The 13,224-nt window shown below is 36.7% G+C and overlaps 1 protein-coding gene across 1 annotated transcript in view; it reads left to right on the forward strand.

The window, feature by feature from the left end:
• CPED1 (cadherin like and PC-esterase domain containing 1) overlaps positions 1 to 13,224 on the forward strand; it is a 275,507-nt gene that overhangs the window by 70,045 nt on the left and 192,238 nt on the right. The window contains 2 exon segments of the mRNA XM_028525677.2: positions 536 to 611; positions 4,971 to 4,988. Of these exon segments, the coding sequence (XP_028381478.1) occupies positions 536 to 611; positions 4,971 to 4,988 (94 nt within the window).

The raw sequence follows: 13,224 nt of genomic DNA on the forward strand, positions 1-13,224 counted from the left end.
TGTTAAAGAGAGTTTTCTGATGACTGGGCTTTACGTTTGGAAGCAATAATGCCCTTCAGTATGAAGTGAAAACTATCACGAAGTTTTGAAACAGGTTTAGCACTGAATTTCCAGTAAATGTCTGTGATTCAAATCACTGAGTGCCTTTGGAACTTTGGACTTTAGTTGACTTTGAGGTATGTTTGCACTATTTTTTTCCAAAGCTAAATTTGAAACTGTGAAGTACTTGTGTTACGCTATTTGCCGTAAGAACATAGTGTCTCTTTTTATTTCTAGCAAATATGGCTTTGAAATATAGCAAGGTTTTCCAAGAGTATTCCCAAATATTTCTGAAGATTTCTAAAAGAAAGGCTTTAATTTTATGTTACCAAATAAACCACTTTATTATACTGGATCTAAGTGCTGACTCGCAGATACTTGAGGGCAGGGTGTGGTGGTGTATCACTTCTGTAAACCTTTGCACCTGTGTTTCCTTTGCTTTGAGTTTAGCATTTATAAATGCCCAGCTCACTAGAATCTTTTTCATTCCTTTCAGGTAAACATATTACCAGAAATACAGCATCAGCTTTGCAGAAAGGAAGGATTATGTCAAATAATTACAAGATTTCCAGGTAATCTTTTGTTTGCTTCTTCAAGCAAAAATGTGTGAGATACGTAGGCTTCTTTAGAGATACCCTCTGACAGATGAGATCTCAGGTCCGCATATTGAGCTCCTTTGTCTACAAATCCCACTATCACAAATCTTTTAGAATCCACAAAGTTTTGCCAATGGGAGGAACTTGATAGTAAGAAATACGAGTGCAACATTAATATTCTTTCTTTTAGTTTTACTTTCTACCTTTCTAGGTAAATATGCCTTTTCTTTCTATATGTTTGTCTTTAATACCCTTGCTGCTTTTTATTATAGTACTTCTTAAAGAAAACTTGACATTTAAAAAAATATTTTTCTTCATGATTAAGTGATTCTGTGATTCTGATCCTAAGAAATATGTTTCTTCTTTCTAAAATCCTCTCAATTTGTCTGTGTTTTTAAGACAGGATGCTGAATTAGTAAATTTTATGTCTTGACAACATTAGAAGTTTGGGATAAAAATTACCATCTCATTTTCTCATAGATCCCCCAAGTGGAAAAACAATGTCATCAGATGTTATACGAGTCTTCATAGATGATATTATATCCTATTTTAAAACTTATCAGTGTAAGCTTCTTCAAATTTCTTGTTTAAAATTCATTTAATGATTAATAGGTATGCCCTTAGGAAGTTTTTTACTATATAATTAAAATGTAGATCCACATAGCTTTAATTATTTCAAAAATTAATTAGTGTCCAAATGGAATCAGAAAACTAATATTTTAACCCATCAGATTTCCCATGAGGTTTCTGCTTTCGCACCAAATATTAACAACATTGGTTATGTTCCATTATGAAGACTACAGTTTTCTTACTGTTATTTACCAAGGATTAAAATAAATTAAAATGAATTAGTGATTAAACTTCTTTTTCTAAGATTTTATTTACTTATTTTAGACAGAGAGGAAGGGAGGGAAAATGAGAGGGAGAGAAACATCAGTGTGTGGTTGCCTCTTGCATGCCCCTGACTGGGGACCTGACGTGGCCCACAACACAGGCATGTGCCCTGACTGGGAATGGAACCAGTGACCGCGCCAAATCCACTGAACTACACCAGCCAGGGCATCAATTAAACTTTTGATTTAAGATACTTGTCTAATAAATGATAGCTGTATAAACTTGGTTTTGTAGTTACTGTTTATATCACAATTGTACCTGACTCTATAATCTTTACATTGTTTTGCTTTTGTAAATGTCAGTTGGATAGTTCTTTATTTTATAAAAAAAGAATCATGTTGCTGTGAGGAGCAAGTAAAATAATTATTTTCACTAATACACTTCTAATAAGTACCTGGAAATACAGTTAAGGCAATTTGAAAAAAAATGTTTACATTTTGAAAAGTGCCTACAGATTTTAAATTTTGTTGTTGTTGCTATTTACATTTCAAAGTGGTGGACTCAGGAGTTTAAGCTTATTTAGCATTAGAATTAGCAGAATAGTGTCATAGGAATGCACACCCATTTTTGGTGAGAAATGGATTACCAGTTTATAGGTTTATAGTTTATATTTTGCTTCCATAGAACTAAGAAGTTTTTTGTTTCCCTTTACTTTAAGCATTTTTTATTCTTCAGAACATCTGTAAGTTCTAGATAAATGTCCTTTCTCCACTCTGTCTAGTGTGTTATTTTTCATTTATCTCTGTGACTAACAAGATATTTTTACGGGTTATATAGCCTTTTAAATGGAATTATTTCTCCTGTCATATTTTCTTAGCTGTGTAGCTTTAATAGAATATATCTACAGCATTGTTTTATGATTTAAACCTTATAAACCATAGCTTTTTGTGGTAGACTTTTTCTGTAACTATATAATAATATAATATAAATTCAGCATTTATAAGATTAGGAGCATTGTATCTGTCGTGAATACTGAATGGTTAATATTAAATACATATTAGATAGCAGTATGTCACTACCTAAACATATAGTACTATTAAAAAAGTAAGAGAGTAAAACTAAACACAATACTATACAATTTAACCATTTTATTTAAAACCAAAATGGCCCATGCCATTTAAACTGTGTTTTATTTGGAGGTAGGTAAAACACAAATTTGAAACAAGAGATTTTAGCTCTGCTACCTATTAGCTCTGCTACTTGACTTCTGCTGGGTTTTTTTAATCTGTAATGTGAGGATAATGAGATCATTTCACAAATTAAATTTAAAAAATAAAGTAGATATTATGTGTGTGTGTAATTTGACTGGATATTATAATATCTAATCTAATCTAATCTCATATATACTATTACATATTATAGTTAATACACAATGCTCAAAAAATGGTAACTGGATCATCCTAGATTTAAAAAATCAAGCAAAAGGCCTCTCATTAGGTATTTTTTACATGATTGATTATCCCTAAAATTTTATGTTTCTGTCAAAAAGTGAGAATAGTCTGAGATTTCTTCCTACTTCCAAGTTCACAAGTCAGCCTGCCACAGCTTCATGGATGCTGGCAGGAGACATGAGACTCCAAGACTCCTGGGTCAGAGACAAATGATTCTATTATTTACAGCAGTAGCTGCAGTCAGACGCTCAGCATTTGCACCAGTTCACTGCATCCCAGTTCCCAGAGGGTGATGTGAAGAGCGTAGATGACACTTGTATACTTAGTGGTTTGCGGTTCAAGAGAGGAACTTCTAGCTTAGGGACTTTGACTATTTTATACTAAGCAGTGAACATGTCTACCCTTTGCCCCAGAGGGAGACATTATTTTTGTTGTATTGGACAACATCTTGTCTTTGCTCTGGAGTCAGACACCACCTCTATATTTCAAGGCTATCTGCTATATAAATGTCCTTGGAAAGATAGTTCAGAGCAAAGATTGCCAGCGCCTCTGTTTGCACAATGTGCAGAAATGTAAAAGGTACATGGAGACGTGTCTCAATGGTTTCAGAGATTACCTTACAATTTCCATCTCTGAAATGTTATGTGTGATGCTGAGCATGATTTAAAGCCTAATTGAGCTTCAGTTTCCTAATCTATAAAAATAATGATGTTTGGCAAGGATCAATAGTGCTGAGATTCCCTGCTTCCACTGTGCCTTTCGCCCATATAGACATGTTGTCTCAGGTTTTATCTTAAACAGTAAATAAAGACAGGGGTGCTAAGAAAGGATGGATGACCATAGTGGTAAGCATGCTGGGACCCTGCTAGTGCGGCAGGAGAGAGTTGGGCCAGATGCAGAGGAGTGCTTCAAGACAGCAAGTAAGACTAACAGCCTGTTCCATTTTAAAACCGAACAGTTTACCTGCCATTAGATTTGTAACTCACATCAAAAGGCACAAAGTCATGGAATTTTTCCTGGCTATCCTCCCACATAATGCTTTGCTTAAAAAATAAGTTTTAAAAATTTTAGTTGGCTCAAACTTGTTGCTGTTGATTTTGTTTGCCTTTTATTAAATTTGGTTTTTTGATAAAAAGGGATTTCTTTTTTCATATCTGAAATATATGTCCAAACAAAACATCAGAGAATTGTTTTATTTGGGTTTTGAGTTGTTTTTGTTCTTTTTTATGCAGCATCACCATCCAAGAAGTCAAGGTTAGGAATGAGCCAAATTTATGGCTATTACTCATTTTTTCCAGCAATATTATCTTAGCTGTGAACAGTGGCCTTCATGTGAAGTTTGAAATGTACCCAAATTTGTACACAGAGATAGCATTTTGAACATTTTAGGATAAGCACCATTATTTTTTAGTAACATGTGAGTACATAAAGAAAAAAATAAAACAATAAATAAAATTTAATACCTTTTGTTGTATCTAAACCAGACTGGATTTTAAACAATTGTGGATATTTACTACCAAATATAAAACATAATCTTAAAAATAACATAATTGATGCCCTGGCTGGCATAGCTCAGTGGATTGAGCGCGGGCTGTGAACCAAAGCATTGCAGGTTCGATTCCCAGTCAGGGCACATGCCTGGATTGCAGGACACGGCCCCCAGCAGCTGCACATTGATGTTTCTCTTTCTCTCTCTCTCTCTCTCTCTCTCTTTCTCCTTCCCTTCCCTCTCTAAAAATACATAAATAAAATCTTTTAAAAAATAACATAACATAATTGATTTTTTTAAAGATTTTATTTATGTATTTTTAGAGAAGGGGAGAGAGAGAAACATCAATGTGTGGTTGCCTCTCATGTACCCCCTACTGGGGACCTGGCCTGTAACTCAGGCATGTGCCCTGACTGGGAATTGAACCAATGACCCTTTGGTTTGCAGGCTGGCACTCAATCCACTAAGCCATATCAGCCAGGGCTGAAATTATTTTTTAAACATTGACCAATAATAGTTATTTATCTCACATGGCACTGATGATTGTTTTTAATATTTTAGGTTTAAAAATTCCTATTTGTCATATGATATCAGTACAATATTGTCAGGGAATTAGGTAGTCTATCTTGATTTTAAACAAAGCAACATGGCCCTAACCAGGTAGCTCAGGTGGTTAGAGCATCGTCCTGATACATGAAGGTTGTGGGTTTTACCTCCCGCCAAGGTGCATATAAGAAGCAACAAATGAATGCATAAATAAGTGGAACGACAAACTGATGTTTCTCTCTCTCGATAACATCAATGTAAAAAAGTTAAAAAAAATAAATAAAGCAACATGGTTTTGGCCAGCTAGCTCAACTGGCTAGAGCATTGTCCTGATACACCAAGGTTTCAGGTTTTGCGTCAGGGCACATACAAGAAGCAACCAATCAATGCATATAAGTGGAACAACTAATTGATGTCTCTCTCTCTCTCCTGCTTGTGCTCCCCCTTCCTCTCTTTTTAAAATCAATAAATAAAAAAATAAACAAAACAATATGGAAATTGTCATTGCTTAATGCCACTTGAGGGTTTTTATTTCTTTCATTTTATTTTTCCCCTTTGCTGTAACTTGGAGGAAAGTTTTTCTTCAAACAAGAGTAAAATAAATGCCTGACCGGTGTGCCTTAGTTGTTTGTGTGTCATCCCGCAAAGCGAAAGGTCCCCTCCCTGGGCACGGCACATGGCTGGGTTGTGGGTTTGGTCCCAGGTCAGGGTGTGTATGAGAGGCAACCAATTGTTATTTCTTTCTCATACCAATGTTTCTCTCTGGCTTTTTCCCCTCCCTTCCCTTCTCTAAAAGTGAATAAATAAAATCTTTTTTAAAAGAATACAAGAAATGAGATATTTCCAGTATTAAAGAAGATTGAGAACTTATCTCTATGAGGCAATTAGGCAAACTTTCAGGGAAGGCCAATTTGCCTGTGCCCCGTCCTCTCAAACATTGCCACCCTGTCTGCATGCTCTTTCAGGCTCCTATCTTTCCAAAGTCTTCCACCTCCTTTTCACACATGACTATACCTTTTATGCAAAACGTTCTTTTCCCCAAGCAAAACTTTCATCTCTTTAGTATGACTGACTTCAGCTGGTTGGTAGTAAAAAGCACACTGATGGAACTAATGCAGGCTAAATTACACCCTTAGCCCAGTCATAAGCCTCTTAGATATATTTGCATTTTCATAAAAGAATCTTACAAACCCAATGAATTTCTAATTAGAATTTCTGGAAGTACATTCAAATTCCCATTCAGGTCATAAGCAAACCCAGAGCTTACCTTACTTATCTATCTACTTGTCTCCATCTCCACCATGACCAGCCTAATTCAAGTTAGTTAGCATCCTCTGCTAGCCTTTCCACTTCCTTTCTTGTTCTTGAAAAATACAATCCTTTATTGAGACTGCATCCAAAGTGATCTTCCCTCTATCCCCTTCATAAATAAAACAAGTTTATTAGGCTTATTCACAGCAGTCTGTTTAGGGACTAAACCAGTGGGGCCCAGGTAACTAGTTGTCTGATGCTGTGACTCAATTCAGGGATAGATTTTGATAGTTGTAGTTGATAGGCTTAAGTGAGTAATGCAAGTGGAAAGCTGTTATTTCAGGAATGGGAATGCATGACGTACTTGACTCCAGGAGGTTGACAAGCAATTCAAACCTTGTGCCCCAGGGTGCCAGCAAGCACTAGAGGTGTAGATGGTATCAGAGCCATAGTGTTCCAGGGAGGGAATGTCTGTGACACAGATAAAGAATTGTTGGTCAGCAGTTAAAGAAATACAAAAATCACCACTGAACTGAAACTCTTATCTGAATAACTTTTTTTCCAAACCCCTTACCTACTCCTCCTTATAAAAAGGTTGGCTTGAGATGAGATATTAAGATGGTTTTTAGGGCACATAACCCACTGTCTTCTTAGATCGCTGGCATATGAATAAAGTGCACATAAAGATTCAATCCTTGTCTCTGCTTATCGGTTCTGGTAGCACAAATGCTGACTTTCCTGGTTTCAATTTTATCTATAACAGATGTCACACATCCAAACATTTACAGGGGCCTGGCACATGAAATAAAAAATTCATAAGAAATTGAGAAGTTTGAGAGGCTTGATAACCTCATTTTCAGTATCTGTCCTCAAAAAATATAGACTCTTTAACATAGCTCATTTGGTTTTTTTGTAAAGTATATTTTATTGGTTATGTTACTACAGTTATCTCATTTTTTTATCCCTTTACCACCCTCTACCCAGCAACACCCCCTCCACCCCTGGCATCCCCTGCCTCTTAGTTCACGTCCATGGGTTGTACGTATAAGTTCTTTGGTTTCTCCATTTCCTACACTATTCTTAACTCCTCCTGTCTATTTTGTGCCTGCCAATTATGCTCCTTATTCCCTGTACCCTTTTCCCCCCATTTTCCCCCTCCCCACTTATAACCATCCATGTGATCTCCATTTCTGTGATTCTGTTCCTGTTTTAGTTGTTTGCTTAGTTTTTGTTTCTGTTTTCTGAGGTTCAGTTGTTGATAGTTCTGAGTTTGTTGTCATTTTATTGTTCATAGTTTTGATCTTTTTCTTAGACAAGTCCCTTTAACATTTCATATACAGGCTTGGTGATGATGAACTCCTTTAGCTTTACCTTGTCTGGTAAGCACTTTATCTGCCCTTCCATTCTAAATGATAGCTATGTTGGACAGAGTAATCTTGGATGGAGGTTCTTGCCTTTCATGACTTCGAATACTTCTTTGCAGCCCCTTCTTGCCTGTAAGGCTTCTTTTGAGAAATCAGATGATAGTCTTATGGGAACTACCTTGTGATAACTCTCTGCTTTTCTCTTGCTGCATTTAAGATTCTCTCCTTTTCTTTAATCTTAGGTAATTATTTATGACATGCCTTGGGGTATTTCTTCTTGGATCTAACTTCCTTGGGACTCTGAGCATTCTGGACTTGCATGTCTAGTTCCTTCCCCAGATTGGGGAAGTTTTTCTTCATTATTTGTTCAAATAAAAGTTTTCAATTTCTTGCTCTTCCTCTTTTCCTTCTGGCACCCCTATGATTTGGATGTTGGGATGTTTAAAGTTGTCCCAGAGGTTCTTCAGCCTCTCCTCATTTTTTCAAAATTTTATTTCTTCATACTATTCTGGTTGGAAGTTTATTTGTTCCTGTTGTTCCAAATCATTGATTTGAGTCCTGGTTTCCTTCCCCTCACTGTTGGTTCTCTGTATATTTTCCTTTATTTCATTTTGTATAGCCTTCACTTCTTCATTTATTTTGCAACCATACTCAATTTCTGTAAACATCCTGATTACCAGTGTTTTGAACTGTGCATTGGATATGTTGGCTATCTCCTCACCACTTAGTTATTTTTCTGGAGTTTTGATCTGTTCTTTCATTTGAGCCATATTTCTTTGTATTGGTATACCTGTTATGTTGTAAAGGGTGGAGCCTTATGTATTCATCAAGGCGGTGCAACCCACTTTGCTGTATTGTGGTGCTGTCTGTGGGAGAGGTGTTGTCAGAGAGGGGACAATACCACTTGCTAGCTTACTTGGCTCTCGCCCCACTTTCTGTTACTTCCCTCACTTTCCACAAGTGGATTGTACCCTTTCAGGTGTTAACTCCCCAAGTGGGTGGGTTTGTGTATGTTCTAGGATCCCATGGGCCTTTCCAACGGACTTTCCTGTGAGACTGTGAGTTTCTCCCACAACCACAATCCCCACAGATTTTGACAGTCAGAGGTTTTGAGACTTTAGTTTTCCGCACTGGAACCCTGGGTTGTGTGGTTTGTCTCACTCTCCAGTTGTTACTTTTGTCTTATCCACATGTAAATGTGGGATACCCCAGTCCACAAGGCATTGCCTCACTCAGCCTCTGCCTTTCTGTGCATCCTCTCTGCCCCAGCTGCTCATCTCCACCCCTTCTACTAGTCTGAAAGAATATTTCTTTTTTAACTCTTTGGTTGTTGGACTTCCATACAGTTTGATTTCCTGACAGTTCTGGTTGTTTTTCATTTTTTAATTGGTTGTTGTCCTTCTTTTGGTTGTGCAAGGAAGTGAAGTACATCTTCTTATGCCTCCATCTTGGCTGGATTTCCCCATTTTGGTTTTTTAAGAAAAGGAGTCAAAGACATAGGAAAACGCAGGCCATTACCACATGGCATCACCCAGATATAACTCAGCAATGTTAAAATATCAGAAACTTACAGTTGTCTTATGTCTCCCTTCCCTGCTTTATTGTCTCTTGTAACTGCATTTTATAGATCCTACCTCCTTATCCTCATACTTCTCTATGTTCCCTCTTTTGACACATCTTTGCATTTCCCTGAACCCTTGGGAACTCTAGCTTTGATTTTCTTCACACAACAATAATTTTGTTAACCTCTGAGAACAATGAAGCTGAGTTTTCTACCAAAACCTTAATCTCTGGATTTGGGAGGCATTGTCAACTTCTCCTCACTACTTTTTCTTACTATTACCTCCCAACATCTTGATTATTCACCATATAATTCAACCTTATCCTCACCTGAGTTAACTTCTTCCTCTCTGCTATAAATCTACCACTATTCTTACCAAAATGATGTTTGTACAGATGACTTTTTTACCATCCTAACCTCACAGCTTTTTGATCTCATTAAATCCATGATCTTTACTTCTAATCCTACTTTGTAGCCTTACTCAGGAACTTGCATCATGGAAAACTACTCTGTCTTTGAAAGCTTAAACTAATTCACCATTTTATAATCACAACCTTTCTGGCTCTTTTATTTATCCAATGTTACTGAGCCTTGGATCTTGAATGGCACTTTGGATACTCTTAAGTCTGCTACTTTCTCCAAGTCTGTCAGCCATTTTTTGGTCATAATTTCTTTTCTACCAAGCCTGGACCACTTAGTCTGCCAGTTGAAGTATTTCCATATAAGCACCTCCAACATTTGTATTTTTCTTCTATACCACATCCTGCAATCTCATTTCACTGCTCCACACCACAAACACTGGAGAAAATCACAGAAGTTGGCGTTTACATCCAAGGATTTTTTTTTCTTCACTTGCTAAAATGGAAAGAGTCAAACTATTCCTGCAACAAACTGTACCTCCAGCACCACAACTGGCCAGGGGCACCTGAAACAACCTCTCCTAATTTTTCTCTAAAATACTTATGAAATACATACAGAAATTTAAGAACTACTCCTCGCACTCACATTATAGAAGAATATAAGAGGCATTTTCATGCACTCTAAGGCTGATAGATTCAGACTTTCATGATCCTAAGTAAATTGTAGTTTGAGGCTCTGTTCAGTTCATGATAGGTAGAGAAGAACCTCTCCTCCGTGGTTAGGATGTATTTCACAAAAAAAAGCCAGCAGAGTGTGCTAATGGTTTGGTTGTGGTTGGTAAAAAAAAAATGTCTTCCAACACTTTAGCCAGCCAGCACTTAGTTGGGATAGGTAAGACACCAGGAAATGGAACTTAATCTGTCATTCAACTGTAGGTCTCAGAAAAGTCAAGTGGTAGGTCAAGAATACATTTTTTCCCAAACTGAGCATATTGTTCTAAAAATGAAGATAATATGAAAAAGAAAATAAATATCCTGAATTCACCAACCCAGAGATGATTACTAGGAACATTTGTATATGTACTTTGTTTTGAAAATTTAAACTATTATTACTTAGGAGTGTCTTCCAAGTGAAGTCTACCTGATTTGGTGAGCTAGATTTACACTTTGTTCCTATTGAACCTTGTGAAAGCCTCCATTATAGCCATCACATTATCTCTCAGCTGTATTTGTATGTGTTTATCTCCACCCCCCAAGAACTAAGATTTCCTTATTTTTCACTTCTCAAGCTCAGTACATGGTCATAGTTCCTGCTGTATAATAGTCACTCTAATATTTCTAAATGAAAGACTTGAGAAGATACTTTTGAGGGAGTTAGAGTTGTGGAATGGGAGCTCTGCCCATCATCAGAGTGTCTTGGCAATGCTTAGACAGATTTATCTGCTTACCTATTAAGAGCTCAATATTGAATTGGTGCCATAGAGAAGAGAGACAAGAGAAAGGGAAAATACTGTCTCATTACTTTAAGATATAATTACCCATTTTGAGAAATAAGATATTTGCATTTACGAAATAAGTAGAGAACTCTAATTACACATATACAAGGCAGACTAGTGTCAGTGAATTACATGATGTAGTACCAACTTCTAGGTGATTACCATGGCAGTCAAGAGACTGATCACCTCATTGCTGTCTAAAAGGATAAACATAACACTTTCTTACATTGTTGGTTGATCCTCATTCATGTAGGCTGGATATGGACATGTATACACTTAGGCATTTCAACCCCAAATGCTGTAAATACTTGTTCACCATTTCTTTAGAGGAGAAGCTAAGTGCTGACTGCCAGAAGGATGGAGTAAGAAAACAATGGTGAGAGTTTGCTCTCTTTACTTACCCAGTAATGTTTTACTACTACTTATAGATTAACTCTCTAGACAGTTTTCTTCACCTTAATGGTTCTGCATTTAGGGCAGAGGAAATAAATCCAATACTTCTTGCTGACTATTGTGCTTCAGCATTTTATCTCCACAGATTCTGTGAAAGAAAGAGCGAGCATCTGAGATAGTGCCAGGAAACCTAAATCAGAAAGAAAGATCATTGATTTAGATTACAGTGGATGCCAGGTGGATTATTTTTCTTTTTTAACTCCAAACCTCAAAAGAAATCTCGGTAGCTCTATTTAATGAAGAAATGGAATTGTTTTGATCAATAACGGGTAGGATCCTCCGCTCTTCTTTCTCTCCTTTGCCCTTTCTTTTCTTCTCCCTGACATAGCCCAAGGAGGCAACTTCATGACACTGCCCAGCCCCCTAGAAGCTCGGGAGAATTCAGTCTGTAACTCCAGATAAAGAACTGTGGTCTCAAGAGAGTTAACGGCAGTCAGTGGGTATGGGGAATGCTTTTTTTTTTTAATTCTTTTTATTTATCAAACATGAAAGTTAGCAGAAATTCTTAGCATGTTATTCTTTTTCTTTCCTGTATCCTGTTTAGTGATCTTTGACCACTCATGAGAAGGAAGTTAATGAAAATAGAAATCAAATTTTAAAAATGATCAAACATGCATTTTAAATATTCTTTTACCTTTACTTTTTTAAAAGATTTTATTTAGTTATTTTTAGAGAGGGAAGGGAGGGAGAAAGAGAGAGAGAGAGAGAAATATCAATGTGCAGTTGCTGGGGGCCATGACCCAATGTGCAGTTGCTGCAACCCAGGTATGTGCCCTTACTGGAAATTGAACCTGCGATGCCTGGTTTGCAACCCACACTCAATCCACTGAGCTACACCAGCCAGGGCTTACCTTTACTTTTTATTATGACTTTATTATACCAGTAATATACATTAATTATGAGAATAGAAAATTCAAATAAACCAAAAAAAAGAAAAATGTAAATTTAGTGAATTGCACAATTTTTTATAACTTCTCTATTGATGTACAATGTTTACATGCTAAAGTATTATGCAATTCAAATGTGAACAAATTATGTCACATTTATCAGTAAAACCTATGAAGATATTAAAAATGATGGATATCTACATTTATTGGCATACAAAAATATTCACTATATTCAACCATGTGGTTAAGAATAAACATATTTTTATTATATATCTTACCTATTTATATATCTATATAACATATATATTAATGTTTTAAAATATATGTTTATATACATACACATATTAATTTATTTAGCACTTACAATATCTCCATGAAGGAGATTCATTGTTATTCCTACTTTATTCAGGTCTGTGGCCAAATGAGGTGATGTTTCCAGGGTCACATGCCTGACACATGATATCTGCACGTGGGCAGTACAACTCCAGAGCCCATCCTCTTAACCATTTCACTCCACCGAACTCCTCAGGGTGGCAATTAAGACCCACATAGTCTGAGGCAGTCTGTGTTTCTCCCTGGTCTCCCATTGTTTACTCACCTAACTCTCTGCCCAAGCCATCTCCTCCCCTCACTGTCCCTTCAACAGCACACTTTATTGCCCTCTCTTCTATTGCCATCCCATTTCAATTAACCCTAGTGGCATCAACTTAATCATACCTTTAAACACCTTTTCTCCAAATTCAGCCATATTCCGAGTTACTGGGTGGTTAGGACTTCAACATACGAATTTTGAGGGGATACAAACCAGCCCATAACAACTAGGGGTGGGTGAGGGAAGCAGGGAACTTGGATTGGCAGTTTCACCAAATCCATATGGAGAGGAGAGAACAGATCCCCA

This window comes from Phyllostomus discolor, chromosome 10 (assembly GCF_004126475.2).
Source record: "Phyllostomus discolor isolate MPI-MPIP mPhyDis1 chromosome 10, mPhyDis1.pri.v3, whole genome shotgun sequence".
NCBI lineage: Eukaryota > Metazoa > Chordata > Mammalia > Chiroptera > Phyllostomidae > Phyllostomus > Phyllostomus discolor.